Below are 21,338 nucleotides of genomic sequence, written 5' to 3' on the forward strand. Positions count from 1 at the left end.
ACAATACCCCATGATGACAAAGCGAAAACAGGTTTTTAGAAATGTTTGCAAAAAAATAAAAAAATAAAACAGAAAAACCTTATTTACGTTTTCAGGCCCTTTGCTATGAGACTCGAAATTGAGCTCAGCTGCATCCTGTTTCCATTGATCATCCTTGAAGTGTTTCTACAACTTGGAGTCCACCTGTGGTAAATTCATGTGATTGGACATGCATGATTTGGAAAGGCACACTCGTGTCAATATATGGTCCCACAGTTGACAGTGCATGTCAGAGCAAAAACCAAGCCATGAGGTCAAAGGATTGTGTCGAGGCACAGATCTGGGGAAGGGTACCACAAATGTCTGCAGCATTGAAGGTCCTGAAAAACACAGTGGCCTCCATCATTCTTAAATGGAAGAAGTTTGGAACCACCAAGACTCTTCCTAGAGCCTGCAGCCAAACTGAACAATCGGGGCAGAAGGGCCTTCGTTAGCGACGTGATGAAGAACCCGATGATCACTCTGACAGAGCTCTGGACTTCCTCTGTGGAGATGGGAGAACCTTCCAGAAGGACAACCATCTCTGCAGCACTCCACCAAGTCAGGCCTTTATGGTAGAGTGGCCAGACAGAAGCCATTCCTTCGTAAAAGGCACATGACAGCCCGTTTGGAGTTTGCCAAAAGGCACCTAAAGACTCAGACCATGAGAAACAAGAATCTCTGGACTGATGAAACCAAGATTGAACTCTTTGACCTGAATGCCAAGCGTCACATCTGGAGGAAACCTTACACCATCCCTATGCTGAATCATGGTGGTGGCAGCATCATGCTGTGAGGATGTTTTTCAGTGGCAGGGACTGGGAGACAAATCAGGATCGAGTGAAAGATGAACAGAGCAAAGAACAGAGAGATCCTTGATGAAAACCTGTTCCAGAGCGCACAGCTCTCCAGAAATGTTTGATCAGTTTCAAGTCCAGGCTCTGGCTTGGCCTCTCAAGGACATTCAGAGACTTGTCCCGAAGCCACTCCTGCGTTTTCTTGGCTGGGTGCTTAGGGTCGTTGTCCTGTTGGAAGATAAACCTTCGCCCCAGTCTGAGGTCAGACCTGAAAATAGCTGTGCAGCAATGTTCCCGATCCAACCTGACAAAGCTTGAGAGGATCTGCAGAGAAGAATGGGAGAAACTCCCCAAATACAGGTGTGCCAAGCATATAGGAAAGCAAATGTAATTCCGCTACCCAAGAATAGTAAAGCCCCATTTACTGGCTCAAATAGCCGACCAATCAGCCTGTTAACAACACTTAGTAAACTTTTGGAACAAATTGTATTTGACCAGATACAATGCTATTTTACAGTAAATAAATTGACAGACTTTCAGCACGATTTTAGGGAAGGACATTCAACAAACACAGCACTTACACAAATGACTGATGAATGGCTGAGAGAAATTGATGATATAAAGATTGTGGGAGCTGTTTTGTTAGACTTCAGTGCGGCTTTTGACATTATTGATCATTGTCTGCTGATGGAAAAACGTATGCGTCATGGTTTTACACCCCATGGAATATTGTGGATAAAGAGTTACCTGTCTAACAGAACACAGAGGGTGTTCTTTAAAGGAACTCTCTCCAACATAATCTAGGTAGAATCAGGAATTCCCCAGGGCAGCTGTCTAGGCTCCTTACTTTTTTCAATCTTTACTTTTGACATTCCACTGGCCTTGAGTAAAGCCAGTGTGGCTATGTATGCGGACGAATCAACACTACACACGTTAGCTCTAGAGCTCCGTCAGAGTGAACATCAGGTTCTTAGTCACCTCCCTGACCAAGGCCCTTCTCCCCGATTGCTCAGTTTGGCCGGTTGGCCAGCTCTAGGAAGAGTATTGGTGGTTCCAAACTTCTTCCATTTAACAATGATGGAGGCCACTGTGTTCTTGGACTTTCAATGCTGTAGAATTTTGATACCCTTCCCCACAATCCTGTCTTGGAGCTCTACGGACAACTCCTTCGACCTCATAGCTCAGTTTTTGCTTTGACATGCACTGTCAACTGTGGGACCTTATATAGACAGATGTGTGCCTTTCCAAATCATGTCCAATCAACTCAATTTACCACAGGTGGACTCCAATCAAGTTGTAGAAACAAGGATGATCAATGGAAACCGGATGCACCTGAGCTCAATTTTGAGTCTCATACTGTAGCAAGGGGTCTGAATATTTATGTAAATAAGGTATCTGTTATTTATTTTTAATACATTTGCTAAAATGTCTAAAAAACTGTTTTTGCTTTGTCATTGTGGGGTATTGTGTGTAGATGCCAGAGGACATTTTTTAAGTTAATCCATTTTTTGAATAAGGCTGTAACATAGGTAAATGTGGAAAAAGTCAAGGGGTCTGAATACTTTCCGAAGGCACTGTATGTAGGTCCGAATCTGCTGACTTAATGTATGCGCTTTAGAATGTTTAAATCTCAGTTTAATTTTACAATTTGTGTAGCATGTTAATTAGCCACTATCGGGAACCACCGTCAGTAACCCACATACCTTTATAACTGTCACTTTAGTGTTAGTTTCCTTTCATTTGTAGCCTACATTTTGCATCATTCCATTCAATTCAGTTAACCTTTCTTTCCTCGGTCACATCCATGTAGTAGTTCCTGAGGGTCGCTAGCATTAGTGGATCATATTAGGCTAACATCATTTTGGGACATGTAGCCTATTTTGAATCATTATGGAACTCATAGTCTCCTAGAGCTCATAGAACTCATAGTCCACACATAGCAGTTTAAACCTGGAGCCTGGCGCACGGTTCACAATGACTGGACCCTTGTCATACAGTTCCATGATTAGTGAGGATTAGAATAGATTAGTAGGACTATTGTTCAACCCCTATTGTACACTTTTTCCCCAACGATTGAACTTGAATGTCAACTTTCAGGATGAACCAAACCACTATTTTGATTTCTCAATATATTGTGTGCGTAAATGCTCTCCAAACCTGTTTTTATGATTCATACATACTTTCCTAACCCTAATATTTGCCTAAATAATCTACAAGATTTGCAGTTTTTTACCTACCAATTAGTGCTGAAACGGAGACGAATATGCATACATTTAAATTGATTTCTTTCATTGATCACTATATTCTGAACCTGTTTTCTATACTTATTCTAGGGAATCTGTTGACAAAATTCGAATTAAAGGTACACCGTATTTAAAGGGATGGCTTAAAATAAATGTACTGAAAACCCTATCGAATGAAAACGCCACAAATCTGTTGGACAGCTAGTGGGAGGGTTTTCAGAGGTTGAAATACATTTATTCAGTGCTTGCAAGGTAGACACACCTATAGAGTGCATTATGCGCCAGCATTTGGTAAGTCTGAATACCAACTACTGAGAAGTGCCTAGAAAATGCGTACATTTCCTAAATCTGAATTGGGCCCTTCGTCATTAACTGTATCAATCTATTCAAACTATAGCACAGACACACACACTTGATCAACATAGATGATTTTCCTTGATTTTCCTTGCTAGTTGTAGGTATTGGAATCTTCTATCGTTTTTACCCTCTTGCCATTTAGGTTGTTGATCACCAAATGTATTTCTCTCCATAGGTGCGCTGTTTAAAAGATCATGGTCGAGTTTGAAATAGATGACGGGACTGTCATTCTTTTGAAGAAAAACAGTCAGGTATGTTCAAAACCCATAACCTTACTATACATGTGAAAACCATCAGTATATACACTGAAAAAAATATAAATGCAGCAATTTAAGAGTTACAGTTCATATTAGGAAATCAGTCAATTGAAATAAATTCATTAGGTCCTAGTCTATGGATTTCACAACTGGAAATCTGTTGGTCACAGATGCCTTAAAAAAGGTAGGGCCGCGGCTCAGAAAACCAGTCAGTATCTGGTGTGACCACCACTTGCCTAATGTAGCTCGACACATCTCCTTCGCATATAGTTGATCGTGTTGATTGTGGTCTAAGGAATGTTGTCCCATTCCTCTTCAATGAATGTGATAAGTATCTGGATTTTTGCAGAGAATTGGAACATGCTGTCGTACACGTCGAAACAGAGCATCCCAAAAATGCTCAATGGGTGACATGTCTGGTGAGTATGCAGGCCATGGAAGAACTGGGACATTGTCATCTTCCAGGAATTGTGTACAGATCCTTGTCATTATCATTCTGAAATATGAGGTGATGGTGGCGGATGAATGGCACTACAATGGGCCTCAGGATCTCGTCACGGTATTTCTGTGCAATGAAATTGCCATCGATAATAAATGCAATTGTGTTTGTTGTCCATAGTTTATGCCTGCCCATACCATAACCCCACTGCCACCATTGGGCTCTCTGTTCACAACATTGACATTAGCCAGTGGTGGGAAATGTACCCAATTGTCATACTAGAGTAAAAGTAAAGTTAGGGGGAGTTTACCCATTGAGCATGTTTGGGATGCTCTGTATCGACGTGTACGACAGCATGTTCCAATTCCTGGCAAAATCCTATTTAGCAATCTCACTAGGATAAAGACCTCCTCCATTTCTGCCATTATTGAAAGAGATCGTGATACCTCACATCTCAAAATAGGGCTACTTAATGTTAGATCCCTCACTTCAAAGGCAGTTATAGTCAATGAACTAATCACTGATCATAATCTTGATGTGATTGGCCTGACTGAAACATGGCTTAAGCCTGATGAATTTGTTGTGTTAAATGAAGCCTCACCTCCTGGTTACACTAGTGACCATATCCCCCGTGCATCCCGCAAAGGCGGAGGTGTTGCTAACATTTACAAATTTCAATTTACAAACAGAATAATGATGTTTTCGTCTTTTGAGCTTCTAGTCATGAAATCTATGCAGCCTACTCAATCACTTTTTATAGCTACTGTTTACAGGCCTTCTGGGCCATATACAGCATTCCTTACTGAGTTCCCTGAATTCCTATCGGACCTTGTAGTCATAGCAGATAATATTCTAATTTTTGGTGATTTTAATATTCACATGGAAAAGTCCACAGACCCACTCCAAAAGGCTTTCGGAGCCATCATTGACTCCAACATGTCTCTGGACCTACTCACTGTCACAGTCATACTCTGGACCTAGTTTTGTCCCATGGAATAAATGTTGTGGATCTTAATGTTTTTCCTCATAATCCTGGACTATCGGACCACCATTTTATTATGTTTGCAATCGCAACAAATAATCAGCTCAGACCCCAACCAAGGAGCATCAAAAGTCGTGCTATAAAGTTTCAGACAACCCAAAGATTCCTTGATGCCCTTCCAGATTCCCTCTGCCTACCCAAGGACGTCAGAGAACAACAATCAGTTAACCACCTAACGGAGGAACTCAATTTAACCTTGAGCAATATCCTAGATGCAGTTGCACCCCTAAAAACATTTGTCATAAGAAACTAGCTCCCTGGTATACAGAAAATACCCGAGCTCTGACGCAAGCTTCCAGAAAATTGGAACGGAAATGGCGCCACACCAAACTGGAAGTCTTCCGACTAGCTTGGAAAGACAGTACCGTACAGTATCGAAGAGCCCTCACTGCTGCTCAATCATCCTATTTTTCCAACTTAACTGAGGAAAATAAGAACAATCCGAAATTTATTTTTGATACTGCCGCAAAGCTAACTAAAAAGCAGCATTCCCCAAGAGAGGATGGCTTTCACTTCAGCAGTAATAAATTCATGAACTTCTTTGAGGAAAAGATCATGATCATTAGAAAGCAAATTACGGACTCCTCGTTAATTCTGCGTATTCCTCCAAAGCTCAGTTGTCCTGAGTCTGCACAACTCTGCCAGGACCTAGGATCAAGAAAGACACTCAAGTGTTTTAGCACTATATTTAGCACTATACAGCCTTGCGAAAGTATTCGGCCCCCTTGAACTTTGCGATCCTTTGCCACATTTCAGGCTTCAAACATAAAGATATAAAACTGTATTTTTTTTGTGAAGAATCAACAACAAGTGGGACACAATCATGAAGTGGAACGACATTTATTGGATATTTCAAACTTTTTTAACAAATCAAAAACTGAAAAATTGGGCGTGCAAAATTATTCAGCCCCCTTAAGTTAATACTTTGTAGCGCCACATTTTGCTGTGATTACAGCTGTAAGTCGCTTGGGGTATGTCTATCAGTTTTGCACATCGAGAGACTGACATTTTTTCCCATTCCTCCTTGCAAAACAGCTCGAGCTCAGTGAGGTTGGATGGAGAGCATTTGTGAACAGCAGTTTTCAGTTATTTCCACAGATTCTCGATTGGATTCAGGTCTGGACTTTGACTTGGCCATTCTAACACCTGGATATGTTTATTTTTGAACCATTCCATTGTAGATTTTGCTTTATGTTTTGGATCATTGTCTTGTTGGAAGACAAATCTCCGTCCCAGTCTCAGGTCTTTTGCAGACTCCATCAGGTTTTCTTCCAGAATGGTCCTGTATTTGGCTCCATCCATCTTCCCATCAATTTTAACCATCTTCCCTGTCCCTGCTGAAGAAAAGCAGGCCCAAACCATGACGCTGCCACCACCATGTTTGACAGTGGGGATAGTGTGTTCAGTGTGATGAGCTGTGTTGCTTTTACGCCAAACATAACGTTTTGCATTGTTGCCAAAAAGTTCAATTTTGGTTTCATCTGACCAGAGCACCTTCTTCCACGTTTGGTGTGTCTCCCAGGTGGCTTGTGGCAAACTTTAACCAACACTTTTTATGGATATCTTTAAGAAATGGCTTTCTTCTTGCCACTCTTCCATAAAGGCCAGATTTGTGCAATATACGACTGATTGTTGTCCTATGGACAGAGTCTCCCACCTCAGCTGTAGATCTTTGCAGTTCATCCAGAGTGATCATGGGCCTCTTGGCTGCATCTCTGATCAGTCTTCTCCTTGTATGAGCTGAAAGTTTAGAGGGACGGCCAGGTCTTGGTAGATATGCAGTGGTCTGATACTCCTTCCATTTCAATATTATCGCTTGCACAGTGCTCCTTGGGATGTTTAAAGCTTGGGAAATCTTTTTGTATCCAAATCCGGCTTTAAACTTCTTCACAACAGTATCTCGGACCTGCCTGGTGTGTTCCTTGTTCTTCATGATGCTCTCTGCGCTTTTAACGGACCTCTGAGACTATCACAGTGCAGGTGCATTTATACGGAGACTTGATTACACAGAGGTGGATTGTATTTATCATCATTAGTCATTTAGGTCAACATTGGATCATTCAGAGATCCTCGCTGAACTTCTGGAGAGAGTTTGCTGCACTGAAAGTAAAGGGGCTGAATAATTTTGCACGCCCAATTTTTCAGTTTTTGATTTGTTAAAAAACTTTGAAATATCCAATAAATGTCGTTCCACTTCATGATTGTGTCCCACTTGTTGTTGGTTCTTCACAAAAAAAATACAGTTTTATATCTTTATGTTTGAAGCCTGAAATGTGGCAAAAGGTCGCAAAGTTCAAGGGGGCCGAATACTTTCGCAAGGCACTGTATCTCTTGACACAATGATGAACATAATCATGGCTTCTAAACCTTCAAGCTGCATACTGGACCCTATTCCAACTAAACTACCGAAAGAGCTGCTTCCTGCGCTTGGCCCTCCTATGTTGAACATAATAAATGGCTCTCTATCCACCGGATGTGTACCAAATTCACTAAAAGTGGCAGTAATAAAGCCTCTCTTGAAAAAGCCAAACCTTGACCCAGAAAATATAAAAAACTATCGGCCTATATCGAATCTTCCATTCTTCTCAAAATTTCAGAAAAAGATGTTGTGCAGCAACTCACAGCCTCCCTGAAGACAAGCAATGTATACAAAATGCTTCAGACTGGTTTTAGACCCCATCATAGCACTGAGACTGCACTTGTGAAGGTGGTAAATTACCTTTTAATGGCGCCAGACCGAGGCTCTGCATCTGTCCTCGTGCTCCTAGACCTTAGTGCTGCTTTTGATACCATCGATCACCACATTCTTTTGGAGAGATTGGAAACCCAAATTGGTCTACATGGACAAGTTCTGGCCTGGTTTAGATCTTATCTGTCGGAAAGATATCAGTCTGTCTCTGTGAATGATTTGTCCTCTGACAAATCAACTGTAAATTTCGGTGTTCCTCAAGGTTCCGTTTTAGGACCACTATTGCTTTCACTATATATCTTACCTCTTGGGGATGTCATTCGAAAACATGTTAACTTTAACTGCTATGCGATTGACACACAGCTGTACATTTCAATGAAACATGGTGAAGCCCCAAAATTGCCCTCGCTAGAAGCCTGTGTTTCAGACATATGGAAGTGGATGGCTGCAAACTTTCTATGTTTAAACTCGGACAAAACAGAGATGCTTGTTCTAGGTCCCAAGAACCAAAGAGATATTCTGTTGAATCAATTAATTAATTAATCTTGATTGTTGTACAGTCGTCTCAAATAAAACTGTGAAGGACCTTGGCGTTACTCTGGACCCTGATCTCTCTTTTGATGAACATATCAAGACTGTTTCAAGGGCAGCTTTTTTCCATCTACGTAACATTGCAAAAATCAGAAACATTGTCCAAAAATGATGCAGAAAAATTAATCCATGCTTTTGTTACTTCTAGGTTAGACAACTGCAATGCTCTACTTTCCAGCTACCCGGATAAAGTACTAAATAATCTTCGTATTTAGTGCTAAATACGGCTGCTAGAATCCTGACTAGAACCAAAATATTTGAACATATCACTCCAGTACTAGCCTGCCTACACTGGCTTCCTGTTAAGGCATGGGCTGATTTCAAGGTTTTACTGCTAACCTACAAAGCATTTCATGGGGTTGCTCCTACCTATCTTTCCGATTTGGTCCTGCCGTACATACAGTACCTACACGTACGCTACGGGCACAAGACGGCAGGCCTCCTAATTGTCCCTAGAATTAATAAGCGAACAGCTGGAGGCAGGGCTTTCTCCTATAAAGCTACATTTTTATGGAATGGTCTGCCTACCCATGTGAGAGACGCAGATTCAGTCTCAACCTTTAAGTCTTTACTGAAGACTCATCTCTCAGTGGGTAATGTGATTGAGTGTAGTCTGGCCCAGGAGTGTGAAGGTGAACGGAAAGGCTCTGGAGCAATGAACCGCCCTTGTTGTCTCTGCCTGGCCGGTTCCCCTCTCTCCACTGGGATTCTCTGCCTCTAACCCTACTACAGGGGCTGAGTCACTGGCTTACTGGTGCTCTTCCATGCCGTCCCTAGCAGGGGTGCGTCACTTGAGTAGGTTGAGTCACTGACGTGATCTTCCCGTCTGGGTTGTGCTCTGGAGGAGATCTTTGTGGGCTATACTCGGCCTTGTCTCAGGATGGTAAGTTGGTGGTTGAAGACATCCCTCCAGTGGTGTGGGCGCTGTGCTTTGGCAAAGTGGGTGGGGTTATATCCTGCCTGTTTGGGGGTATCATCAGATGGGGCCACAGTGTCTCCTGACCCCTCCTGTCTCAGCCTCCAGTATTTATGCTGCAGTAGTTTGTGTCGGGGGGCTAGGGTCAGTCTGTTATATCTGGAGTACTTCTGTCTTATCCGGTGTCCTGTGTGAATTTAAGTATGCTCTCTCTAATTCTCTCTCTCGGAGGACCATGCCTCAGGACTACCTGGCATGATGACTCCTTGCTGTCCCCAGTCTTCCTAGGTTTTGGCCTTTCTAGGGAGTTTTTCCTAGCCACCATACCTCTACACCTGCATTGCTTGCGGTTTGGGGTTTTAGGCTGGGTTTCTGTACAGCACTTTGAGATATCAGCTGATGTAAGAAGGGCTATATAAATAAATTTGATTTGAAGTTAACTTAGAAAGTGAAAGTTACCCAGTAAAATCCTACTTGAGTAAAAGTATTTGGTTTTAAATATACTTAAGTATCAAAAGTAAATGTAATTGCTAAAATATTCTTAAGTATCAAAAGCAAAAGTATAAAAATGGTAAAATTCCTTAAATTAAGCAAACCAGACAGCACCATTAATTTTTTATTGACGGATAGCCAGGAGCTCCAACACTCAAGACATTTACAAACAAAGTGTGTTTAGTGAGTCTGCCAGATGTGTGTGAATTAGACCATTGTCCTGTCCTGCTACATTCAAAATGTAACGAGTACTTTTGGGTACAAGGGAAAATGTATGGAGTAAAAAGTACACCATTTTCTTGATAAATGTAGTGAAGTAAAAGTTGTCAAAAATATAAATAGTAAAGTACAGACACCCCCCAAAACTACTTAAGTAAAAATACTTTATACCAATGACATTAGCAAACCCACACGTCTGCCTTCTGCCCAGTACAGTTGAAATCGGGATTAATCGTGAAGACCACACTTCTCCACCGTATCAGTGGCCATCGAAGGTGTGCATTTTCACACTGAAGTCAGTTACAACGCTGAACTGCAGTTGGGTCAAGACCCTGACGAGGACAACATGCACAAAGATGACCTTCCCTAAGATGGTTTCTGACAGTGTAGAAATTCTTCAGTTGTGCAATCCCAGAGTTTCATCAGCTGTCCGGGTGGCTGGTCTCAGACGTAATGATCATGCTGTTTAATCAGCTTCTTGATATGCCACACCTGTCAAGTGGATGGATTATCTTGGCAAAGGAGAAACGCTCACTAACAGGAATGTAAACAAACTTGTGCACAAAATTGGAAATATGCTTTTTGTGCATGAAGCTTTTTCAGCTCATGAAAAACGTGTTCATGTTGCGTGTGTATGTGTTGTGAGGCAATGAACATGATTAACACTCAAACTCAACTTCTCAGTCTCCACAGCACTTTGCCAAAATGGAAGTGTGAGCAGTTGATTCACCAGGGAGTCTTGGATCAAATACCATACCTTTGTTTCGGCAGAGAGGATTACCCATTGAGTGATACAATTGCTTCAGGTCATGCCATTTTGAAAAAGTGCTTTAAAAACAAGAATTAATACATACTTAGCTCGAGGACATGTATTACTTGGTCAGTTTTGTTTTAGATTGATTGTGTAGTGCATGACAAATCCACAGCTGGCATGTTAGTGTTTTCACAATAATTACCTAAATACATTGTCCCAACAACCTTTTTTTAGTACTCAAAAGGTTGACTGTACAGCAGTGCATCAGGGTTGAACATTTTTGTAAAATTTTATAAAAAAGGGCATGTGTATCAAAACTTTACATTTGTAAATACTGTACTGCGCTTTTGGTTGATACTTTAAAAATACCATAAATAACTTTATTAAACAAGTAGCTAAACCATTTCTGTGATTCAATGTGTGTGACTAAGAGGTTTCAGCTTTACGCTTACAGTACCATTCATCGCAGACAGACCAAAACGTAAAGTTAAGTACTTTAATGGAGTGTGTTTGGTGATCAAACTGGAATGTTATTTATACATTAAAACATCTAATTGACGCTCAGACCTACCAACACAGCATGACGCTGGAGGATAGTCTGTTCGTTACCTTCTAACAGACTACCTGCCCCTACAGAGAGAATACTTCATAGAAACTTCCGATCGACCATCACAAAAAAAGGGTCTCGTATTAATCTCAATATAATTAAAATAAAAAAATATATTTTATATACACACAAAAACGAGTCATGCATATTACCCTAGTAGCTGAAAACACTTAACATTCTGTTCCACTTACCCACAACCTGTGCAGTCAAACCCACCATCCCAAGAGGAAGGTGTAGCACAGTGATTTTGTTATAGATTGTACAAAATCATATTGTGGACCACTTGCCACATTAAGCATAGACATGTCATTGGGACAGTCGTCCCTATACTAAGGTTAAGGAAACTGTTTCACAAATGTCAATGTATTTCAGGGAGTAGCATTGTTCTGAGTAATAGGGAACTCCTACGCCGAGAGGGAGGCAGGGGCGATCTTACGAAGGAGCTTGTTGAGGGCTGTAATCTTCTCCTCTAAGATGAAGTTCTTTTTCTCAGCAGTCTTCTGCCGCTGCTCAGTGACCTGCAGTGCCTTCATCAGCTGGGAGTTCTCCACATACAGGTCCTTCAGCATGATGTCCAACTTGGCATTCTTCGCCAGCTGTGGGAGGGAAAGGGACACAATTAAATAGTCCGATTTTCAGGACATGTTTCTCTGACTCTGCTGTTTGTCTCATATGAACGGTAAACTGACCTGCTCCTTCAGCTGGTTGACCTTCTCCTGCAGAATCATGCGCACACTCCTCAGCTTGGTCTCCACCTCCTCCATCCTCTCCTGCATGTCCCCCATCACCTTTTCATATTGCTCCTGAGCACCAACAGAGAGAGGGCATTTAGACCATGTCAACATCATACACATTTCCTGTGATGCAGTGAAGTACCTGCTGCAGGCCCATCTGAGCACTGGCTTGCTGGGCCTGTGTGCGGAGGGTCTCCTCCAGCTGCTGCCCCCTGCGCCGCTCCTCTGCCAGCTGGGCCTGGAGGTGTGCCAGCTGCTCCCTAGACCCCAGTCCTGCCTGCTCCCTGAACTGCTGCAACTGCTGGGCATGCTGGACCTGGGCCAGGGTCAAGGCTGTCTCTGCCCGCAGTGCCTGCACAAAAAAAACTGTGCTTGAGCATTGACTACATTGTAGTCAGATTTGCATCCCAAACTATTCTTGCTCAAACGGATCCCCTCAAACATGCTGATAGACTCAATAGGACATAAGAATGGAGTTTGGACATTTTCATGAAAGGAATTAGCCTAAACTTTCACAAGCCTGAGGGGGAGGATTAGTGCAAACTTGGACCATGGTGTTAGTTGCTTAATTTTAGTTTAAATTGGCAAACCTGCTTTCAGTTTAGAGATTTGGTGCCTCAGCAAAAGTAAATTGATAAATGATTTGACCAAAATGTGTGGCGTAATCACCTGGTCCTGTGCCTCCGCCCAAGCAGCCTCCAGTTGTGCCTGTTTGCTCTTCATAGTCAAGCACTCCTGGGTCAGACTCTGTACCTCGAAGTCTTGGCCCTGCAGCTGACACACCTGAAGGAAACAAAGCATAACCGTGAACTTCAACCTACATTTCAGAAAGACTACCAAAGACACTGGTCACCAATGTTCCCTCACATTTTTTGGGGCACTGAGCAACTTTTAGGTCTTGTTAGCAGAAACTTGAACGTGGTGAGAATTTGGTGCAACTTCCGGCGTGCATTTATAGTGAACACAGTTTTAGACAGTAGCCAATAGGCATAATGTAGGCCTACCAACAAAACAAAAGAGCAAATCCCATAACATTTTCACATAGAAATAGGCTTCTATGATATAGGTCAGTAGCCTACATGTGGTGTTCAATGCAAGCTTACATTGCATGAGACTTAAAAAAGTACATTACGAAGGACTTGACATTAATTCATGATTTTTTTTACTTGGTCTTCAACACCATGGGCCAAATAGGTGACTGTAAATTGCATTGTGTTATATGACGCAAGAAACCACTTTACAAAATAAATAAGTATTATTATTACTATACAGAGAATTAGACAATGCAGAGGGCTAGCCTCCATATTGGCTTATTGCGCCTTTTTATTAAGACATATGCTTCTTACCGGACTGGCTTTTCAAAGGCAGCTTGAAATGTAGCCGACACGTTGTTCTCTTGTAGGAAGCAGTAACTCCCCATTGCTGACCTATACTCATCTATAACTGGGCTAATAACTCGCTAACTAGCAAAGACAAATGTGCACATCTGAACTGAACGTGCATTCACTCGCAGGGGATTGAAAGACAGCTCGTGGGCTACCCCGTAGTGCTCTGCCCCTGCCTACAAAAATCAGACTAATTTGCTTTGGTTTGTTGCATTAAAAAAACTGATATAATGTTGATTCGTCTGCGGGGCCCGGCATTTCTTCTGCACGGCAGTCCTGGAGGAGGCGCGTAGCCGCGCGCAGCTTTGAGGGAACATCACTGGTGATCCAAGATACACCTCCGGTGTTGTTTCCAATTGAGAGCAAGCGAAGCATAAAGGGCTGAAAAAGCAAGGAGGTGGAGAGCCAAGCACAAGCCAGCAAGATCTTATTGGTGCGTAATAGCATGCATTTGCATATTGTCATTAGGGAAAAGCCTACTCTGAAGTGTGCGTGCGTGCGCAATAACTCAATTCGCCCTTGCACTCCTAAACAATGCCATTTTTTTTAACTTTTAGAAATGGTAAAGTCTACAAAACTTGGCCCACTCTTATTAACAGATTCTAGTTTTGGGAGCAGAAATGAATTGAGATCGAATGTTTCATCAATGAGAACATTTGCAGAATGTTGGCCAAGTCCCATCTAGCGCCGTCTTCTCCCACTGGACTTCCTCTCAATCTCCATATTTGGTGGCGAGAAGAAGTGCTAAATCGATGCTTCAGATTTATACAGCCGGTGAGCCATCTGTCTCCTATCTGTGCTACTATGTTAACTTACTGCCCATCACATCAACTGCCTCAGTGTTATATGTTGTTGAACAAGGAAGAACAATAGCTTCAGGAGCAAGTGACGTAGTCCTACCTCATTGAGCAGCTCCTGGTTTCGAAGGCGCAGGCTCTGGCACTCCTCCTGTAGGGCCATGGTGGCCTCCTCCTCATGATGTTTCTGGGCCAGACGCAGCTGCTCCTTCTCCCTACTCAGCCTGCCCATGCTGGCCTCCAGCTCCTTTACCTGATGATCAGCACACAACAATGAAGTCCGTCAGAGCTGTTGTATCAATACTCTATATTAAAGAGCAAATTCAGGAGCAGCAAAAAGTGAGGCGATATTTCTAAACGTTTTCATCGTCGGGATGTCACCCACCTTGTCCTGGGCCTCCTGCAGCATCCTCTGGTGGTTGGCAACTTCCTGGTCCTGATCAGTCTTCACCTGACCCACAGCCTGGAGTTTGGAACGAAGCAGCTCTGTCTGGGAGTCCACGGAGCGAAGAGAATCCTGGAGCATCTCAACCTGTAAACAAAACATTCATACATAGTCAGAGGAAACCTAGAATTTAGTACTTGGAAGATGACAAGCCTCCCCCCAACAGAGATGCTATAGCCAAGTAGATCCTTCTCTCACTTTATGGGTCCTCTCCTCTGCCTCCCTCAGCAGCCTCTCCTTATCCTGCTCCAGCCACTGGTGCTTCAGGGTCAGGCTGGTCAGCGAGGACTCCACCTCTGACAAACGTTGGAGCTAAGAACAAACAAAACATTCAAGAACCAAGGTTCATTAATGAGACCCGTTAGCTAGACGATCAAAAATTTTTTTTTTTTTTTTTTAAATGCTGAACAATAAATTGGCTTACATTCTTCACAATTTAGACCAAACTTTGTATCAAGACCAGGGATGGTCAACTTTGATAGGAGAAACTCAAACGGAACACATCACGAGGGGCCGCAGTGGCTTGTGGGTTTGCATACTCACAAACTGACACCATCCCTAAAGTGAAGCATGCTGGTGGCAGCATCATGCTGTGGGGATGTTTTTCAGCGGCAGGGACTGGGAAACTAGTCAGGATCGAGGGAAAGATGAACGGAGCAAAGTGCAGAGAGATCCTTGATGAAAACCTGCTCCAGAGCTCTCAGGACCTCAGACTGGGGTGAAGGTTCACCTTCCAACAGGACAACAACCCTAAGCACAAAGCCAAGACAACACAGGAGTGGCTTCGGGACAAGTCTCAATGCTCGAGTGGCCCAGACTAGAGGTCGACAGATTATGATTTTTCAATGCCGATACCCATTATTGGAGGACCAAAAAAAGCCGATTTTTTATTTATTTATTTATTTAAACTTAATTTAATACATCAAATAAATAATGAAACATGTTCAATTTGGTTTAAATAATGCAAAAACAAAGTGTTGGAGAAGAAAGTGAAAGTGCCATGTAAGAAAGCTAACGTTTAAGTTCCTTGCTCAGAACATGAGAACATATGAAAGCTGGTGGTTCCTCTTAAAATGAGTCTTCAATATTCTCAGGTAAGAAGTTTTAGGTTGTAGTTATTATAGGAATTATAGGACTATTTATCTCTATACCATTTGTATTTCATTAACCTTTGACTATTGGATGTTCTTATAGGCACTTTAGTATTGCCAGTGTAACAGTATAGCTTCCATCCCTCTCCTCGCTCCTACCTGGGCTCGAACCAGGAACACATCGACAACAGCCAACCTCGAAGCAGCGTTACCCATGCAGAGCAAGGCGAACAACCACTCCAAATCTCAGAGCGAGTGACGTTTGAAATGCTATTAGCGCGCACCCCGCTAACTAGCTAGCCATTTCACATCGGTTACACCAGCCTAATCTCGGGAGTTGATAGGCTTGAAGTCATAAACAGCGCAATGCTTGAAGCACAACGAAGAGCTGCTGGCAAAACGCACAAAAGTGCTGTTTGAATGAATGCTTACGAGCCTGCTGGTGCCTACCATCGCTCAGTCAGACTGCTCTATCAAATCATAGACTTAGTTATAACATAACACAAAAATACGAGCCGTAGGTCATTAATATGGTCGAATCCAGAAACTATCAACTCGAAAAAACAAGACGTTTATTATTTCATGATGTCTTCACTATTATTCTACAACGTAGAAAAATAGTACAAATAACGAAGAAACCCTTGACTGAGTAGATGTGTCCAAACTTTTGACTGGTACTGTGTGTGTGTGTGTGTGTGTGTGTGACCCAAAGGTCGCCCATATATACCTTTTCCTTGGTGGTGTTGAGCTCTCTCTCCAGCAGCTCCTTGTCATGCTGCCAGGCTGCCTGCAGGTGGAACCTCTCCCTCTCCTGCTGGGTGGAGGTCTCCTGGAGCTGCCTGGCTGCGGCCGCCCCCTCCTCCTGCTCCTGGGACACCTGCGCCAGCCGCTCTGTCAGCATCTGGACTGCCCCCTGGTCGCCACGGAGACGGGAGCTCAACTCAGAGTTTTCGTTGCTCAGCTGCAGGTTCCGGGCGCTCATGTCCAGGAGCTCCTCACGGTATTTGGCGTTCTGAGCGGGAGGGGAGCGAGGAAGGGCTCATCAGACTGGGTCTTGGGTCATTGAGAATGTTCATGTGTCCATTGATCAAATGTAGGCTATGAAAATCTATAAGGCTGAAAGGGTCAGTTGAACTATGCAGGGTGATTATGGTAAAATGGAAAAAAAACAACTTTTGAAAACAAACCTCTTTGCAATGCCTCTCATGCTCCTCCCTGTTCTTCTCATGTTCCTGCTCCACTTTGTCCAGTTTCTTTCTGATGGAATCAAAGATGGAAAGGAATGATTCAATGCCGTGTAGACAGGATAAAGCTTAAATATGACATTTGTAAGCCCTATCTGAATTGAGCATTTTCTCACAGCAACATTACTGACGGATCAACTTACTTCTTCTGGATAATCTCCACCTCAAGTTTCTGGACATCCTGCTGTAACATGGCCAATCTGTCCTTCAGTGCACTGTTCTCACAGTTCACCTTGTCTAGCTGAGATCTAGCATTGAAATAGTTGAGATATGAGTTTCTCCTCAAATGCATTTTTCTGGGTAATAATTTCGGGGAAGAATTTACAATTTGACGCTAACATTTCAGTTCCAAATAAAACTGGGTGAAATCAATGCACTTCTGTGGTGAAGTAAAATGGACACGGGATTAGACAGGTAAACATTCAAATGATACAAATGTTATTCACACAAATGAAATCTACTAGCATGCACACCTAGGTGAAAACCATTCCGTTAGAGAGAGATAGTAAATTGTTAATGCATTCCAGACAGTTTGATGGAGGTGTAGAAATGGTTGAAGTCAGTTTTTTTATTATTATTTTATTATTTTTTAAAAAATGTACTTTTTACCCCTTTTTTCTCCCCAATTTTATGGTATCCAATTGGTACGGTCTTGTCCCATTGCTGCAACTCCTGTACGGACTCGGGAGAGGCGAAGGTCTAGAGCCATGCGTCCTCCGAAACACGACCCGCCAAGCCGCACTGCTTCTTGACACACTGCTCCCGGAAGCCAGCCGCATCAATGTGTCGGAGGAAACACTGTTCAGCTGGCAACCTGAAGTCAGCGTGCATGCACCCAGCCGCCACAAGGAGTCGCTAGAGCATGATGGGACAAGGACATCTCAGCCGGCCAAACCCTCCCCTAACCCGGACGATGCTGGGCCAATTGTGCGCCGCCTCAGGGGTTTCCTAGCCGACTGCGACACAGCCCAGGATCAAACCCGGATCTGTAGTGACGCCTCTAGCACTGCGATGCAATGCCTTAGACCACTGCGCCACTCGGGAGGCCCAAGACAGAAGGTTTCTGAAGAGAAAAAGGTGAGGATCTCTTTCAGATGAGAGCTGGTCGGTTGCAATTAGTCATTCAAATCTCAGCCTCCATATTTGGGGAAGAAAACATTGCAATCAGGCAGGTGAAGGTTAGTCGTTCGAAGGTTGGTTTGATTTCTGGTGACCGGCCTGCACATCACAAACCTGTGTGGACTGGCAGGGTCCATCACCATCTCCAGAGCCATGACCAGCTTCTCCATCTCCACCAGCTGCTCCTTCATCCTGCCTTTCTCCTTCTCAAAGGCCTCCTCCAACCCGTGGACCTCTGCCCGAGAGGAGAGCAGCGCCTGCTGGAGCTGGACAATTCTGCCAGCTTTTCCTCTGAGGGAGTGCAGCTCACTCTCCTTGGTCTCCAGCTGGGTGTTCCGCAGCTCCTTTTCCCTATAGTGCTTATTAGACAGGGCTTCCGCCATCTCTAACAGACCTGCCATCTGCTTCATATCTGACACAAGGTGGTGTACCTCTGTGGATTTGGCCTCTAGCTGGGCCCTTAGATTAGAAACCAGGTTGAACGTTTCACTCAGTTGGGCTTTCAGCTCTTGGATGTGGTCTCGGAGTTTGGATGATTCCGTTTCCATTTCTACGATCTGGTTGGAGAGTTGGTCTGCCAGGCGGATGTAGTTGGCGTTCTCCTGGCTCAGACTGTCCGTCTCTTCCCTCTCCCGGTCCAGGGTGGATTGGATCTGTGTGACCTTGGTTCGTTCCTGCCTCAAGGCTTCCTGTAGATTCTCCTCTGCCCTCTTCCATTGGTCTAACTCCTCAGTGACACAGTCAAGATCTGACTGCAGACGGTCAATGGTTGTCGTGCGTTTTCTCAGCTCCTCCTTCAGCTTTGCTCGGTCCGTCTTCAGGGAGACCATCTCAGCAGACTGCCTTGAGCGTTGCTCAAATTCGTTTCTCAGAGCCACCCGTGCCGTCTCCAACTCCCCCCTCAGGGTCGCTGTGTCTTCCTCTTTGGCCCTCAGTTGAACTTGCTGTTGTATGAAAGCACTGGACAGACGGCTGCAATTCTCTGCCAACGTTTCTTTGTCCTGAAGAAGTGTCTCAGATTCAGACCGTAGAATACACAGCTCCTCGCTTAGCTGAGACACCTCACTGAAGAGCGCTCTCTCTCTATCCCTCACCAACCCCAGCTCCTCTACAGCTTGCTGTTCAGAGGTCAGGCGCTCGGTCAAAGTCTCATGAAACGCCAGAGACACAGTGCTTTCCTCTAGCTGGGCACAAACCACCTCCAGTCTGGCCTGCAGTTGACTACACTGACCGCAAGTCTCTTCCAGTTTAGCCTCTGACTGACTGTGCTGTATATGTGACTCAGAGGCCAGATCAGCCTGCTTTTGCAGACTGGCTGTGTGCTCCTTCAGCTGCAGAACCTCCTCCTGATGCTCCTCCTCCAGCCTCTTCCTTTCCACAGCAGCCCGGCTGCAGATCCTGGCCTGCTCCTCACTCACCCTCTCTGTGCTGTGGAGCCTCTCCCTGTGCCTCTCCTGCTCCGGTTCCTGCAGGCACTCACAGCGTAGCTGGTGCATGAGGCTGTGCTGGGCCTGCTGTGTCTTCATCTGAGACACCTGCTGCTCTGCCTCTTTCCTGATTACATAGCACAGACTGTTCACTTAGGCACACACACACAAACTGCACACCAGTGTATGTGTTATGACTTAAAGGGATGAAGTTGTAGGGACTACGGTTGGCACAAAAAATTAAACAATTTTGAATGAGAAACAGGTAGCCAACCTATAAAACAATGTGAACTTGAAATTAATTGAGTTGAATGACAAAATACAGGCCAAGGAAGTAAGATAAGTTGGCTACACCCACCTTACGAGCAGCACTTCCTGGTCCATTCTGAGTTTCAGCTCAGCCTCCAGCTGGTCCTTCTCCGAGGTCAGCCTCTGGACCAGGTTACTGATCTCCCGGGCATAGTTCTGCTCCAGCTCTGCCTGTTCGCGCTGGGCCCTTCTCTCCTGGTCAGTGCCCCAGCCTGGCCCTCCCAGGCCCCCGGAGCTGCGCTGTAGCTGGGCCTGCAGCTTCTCCACTTCCTCCCTGAGCCTCTTAACCTGCTCTTCCACCTGGGCCTTCTGCTCCTCCAGATCACTGATCTCCACCTTGAAGCCCTGAGAGATGTCCTTCCTCTCCACCTCCATGTTCTGCCGCATCAGCTCCAGGCTGCGCTCGTAGAAGTTCACCTTTGAGGCAAGAATGATGAGGGGTCAGGGATATCCCAGAATTTGAAAAATGCACCTCCCATGTACTGACTTTTTTTTTTTTTTTTTACATCTAGTTTCACTCAAATTACCTACAATTTTGGACCTCTTAATTTCACAACAAAAAAATAGGAGACGATAATCAAAACAATACAAAAATGCGTGAGCCTGTGTCACAACGCCTCCTCTCTACCTTGGTCTCTAACTCAATCTTCAGGTCCTGCACCTCTTGGCTGTGCCTCTCCTTAAGCTGTCCCATGGCCATCTCAGTCTCAATGCTCACAACAAGACCTGGCAGACTCTCCAGAGAACCCAGGCCTGAGGGAACAGAAACAAAATAACCAAGGTTGTGCGAGTCACACCCAACGGGCTTTTACGGAGAGAGAGAGAAAAAAAAAAAAGATTGACATTTCCAATTCTTACCATTCTTATTGGCCACTTGAAGCTTTTTCCTCGCCATGGGAGATATGCCTCTCTTCATCTCCGGGTCATCTGAAGCACAATGGACAGGATTACAGTAAAGAGTAGTTAAGTGACTTAAGCTAAACTGTGTAACTGGAGAGCTACGCAGTGGCGGAATGAGAAGGTGTGTGTATGTGCATTAGAGAACCACATTTTATAAAATGTTCAGTTAACACTTTAGTATACAGTAGGTCTAAATAAATACACTGAACAAAAATATATGACGCAACATGTAAAGTATTGGTCCCATGTTTCATGAGCTGAAAGAAACAAATCCAGACATTTTCCATACGCACAAAGCGTATTTCTCTCAAATTTTGTGCACAAATGTGTTTACATCCCAGATAGTGAGCGTTTCTCTTTTGCCAAGATAATCCATCTACTTGACCGGTGTGGCATATCAAGAAGCTGATAATTATTATTACACATGTGCACCTTGTGCTGGGGACAAAAATGTGCAGTTGTGTCA

The 21,338-nt window shown here is 43.9% G+C and overlaps 1 protein-coding gene across 5 annotated transcripts in view; it reads right to left on the reverse strand.

Annotated features, from left to right (window-relative positions):
- Positions 1 to 9,952: 9,952 nt before the first annotated feature.
- LOC110502375 (ninein-like protein) overlaps positions 9,953 to 21,338 on the reverse strand; it is a 44,804-nt gene continuing 33,418 nt past the window's right edge. Inside the window, exons 15-28 of one of the 5 annotated variants that reach the window (XM_036959927.2) lie at positions 20,831 to 20,899; positions 20,601 to 20,725; positions 20,022 to 20,389; positions 18,351 to 19,790; positions 17,261 to 17,365; positions 17,061 to 17,130; positions 16,601 to 16,885; positions 14,981 to 15,094; positions 14,723 to 14,869; positions 14,441 to 14,590; positions 12,825 to 12,938; positions 12,298 to 12,507; positions 12,111 to 12,224; positions 9,953 to 12,017 (exon numbers count right to left, since the gene is read on the reverse strand). In XM_036959927.2, coding sequence (XP_036815822.2) covers positions 11,826 to 12,017; positions 12,111 to 12,224; positions 12,298 to 12,507; positions 12,825 to 12,938; positions 14,441 to 14,590; positions 14,723 to 14,869; positions 14,981 to 15,094; positions 16,601 to 16,885; positions 17,061 to 17,130; positions 17,261 to 17,365; positions 18,351 to 19,790; positions 20,022 to 20,389; positions 20,601 to 20,725; positions 20,831 to 20,899 — 3,503 coding nt within the window. In that variant the 3' untranslated portion in view covers positions 9,953 to 11,825. Of the gene's footprint in view, positions 12,018 to 12,110; positions 12,225 to 12,297; positions 12,508 to 12,824; positions 12,939 to 14,440; positions 14,591 to 14,722; positions 14,870 to 14,980; positions 15,095 to 15,325; positions 15,533 to 16,600; positions 16,982 to 17,060; positions 17,131 to 17,260; positions 17,366 to 18,350; positions 19,791 to 20,021; positions 20,390 to 20,600; positions 20,726 to 20,830; positions 20,900 to 21,338 lie in introns of those variants that run through there. The other 4 variants (XR_016490946.1, XR_016490945.1, XM_036959929.2 and 1 more) reach the window with 4 other exon arrangements.

Source organism: Oncorhynchus mykiss, chromosome 23 (assembly GCF_057628025.1).
Source record: "Oncorhynchus mykiss isolate SJ-2025 chromosome 23, ASM5762802v1, whole genome shotgun sequence".
Classification (NCBI taxonomy): Eukaryota; Metazoa; Chordata; class Actinopteri; order Salmoniformes; family Salmonidae; genus Oncorhynchus; species Oncorhynchus mykiss.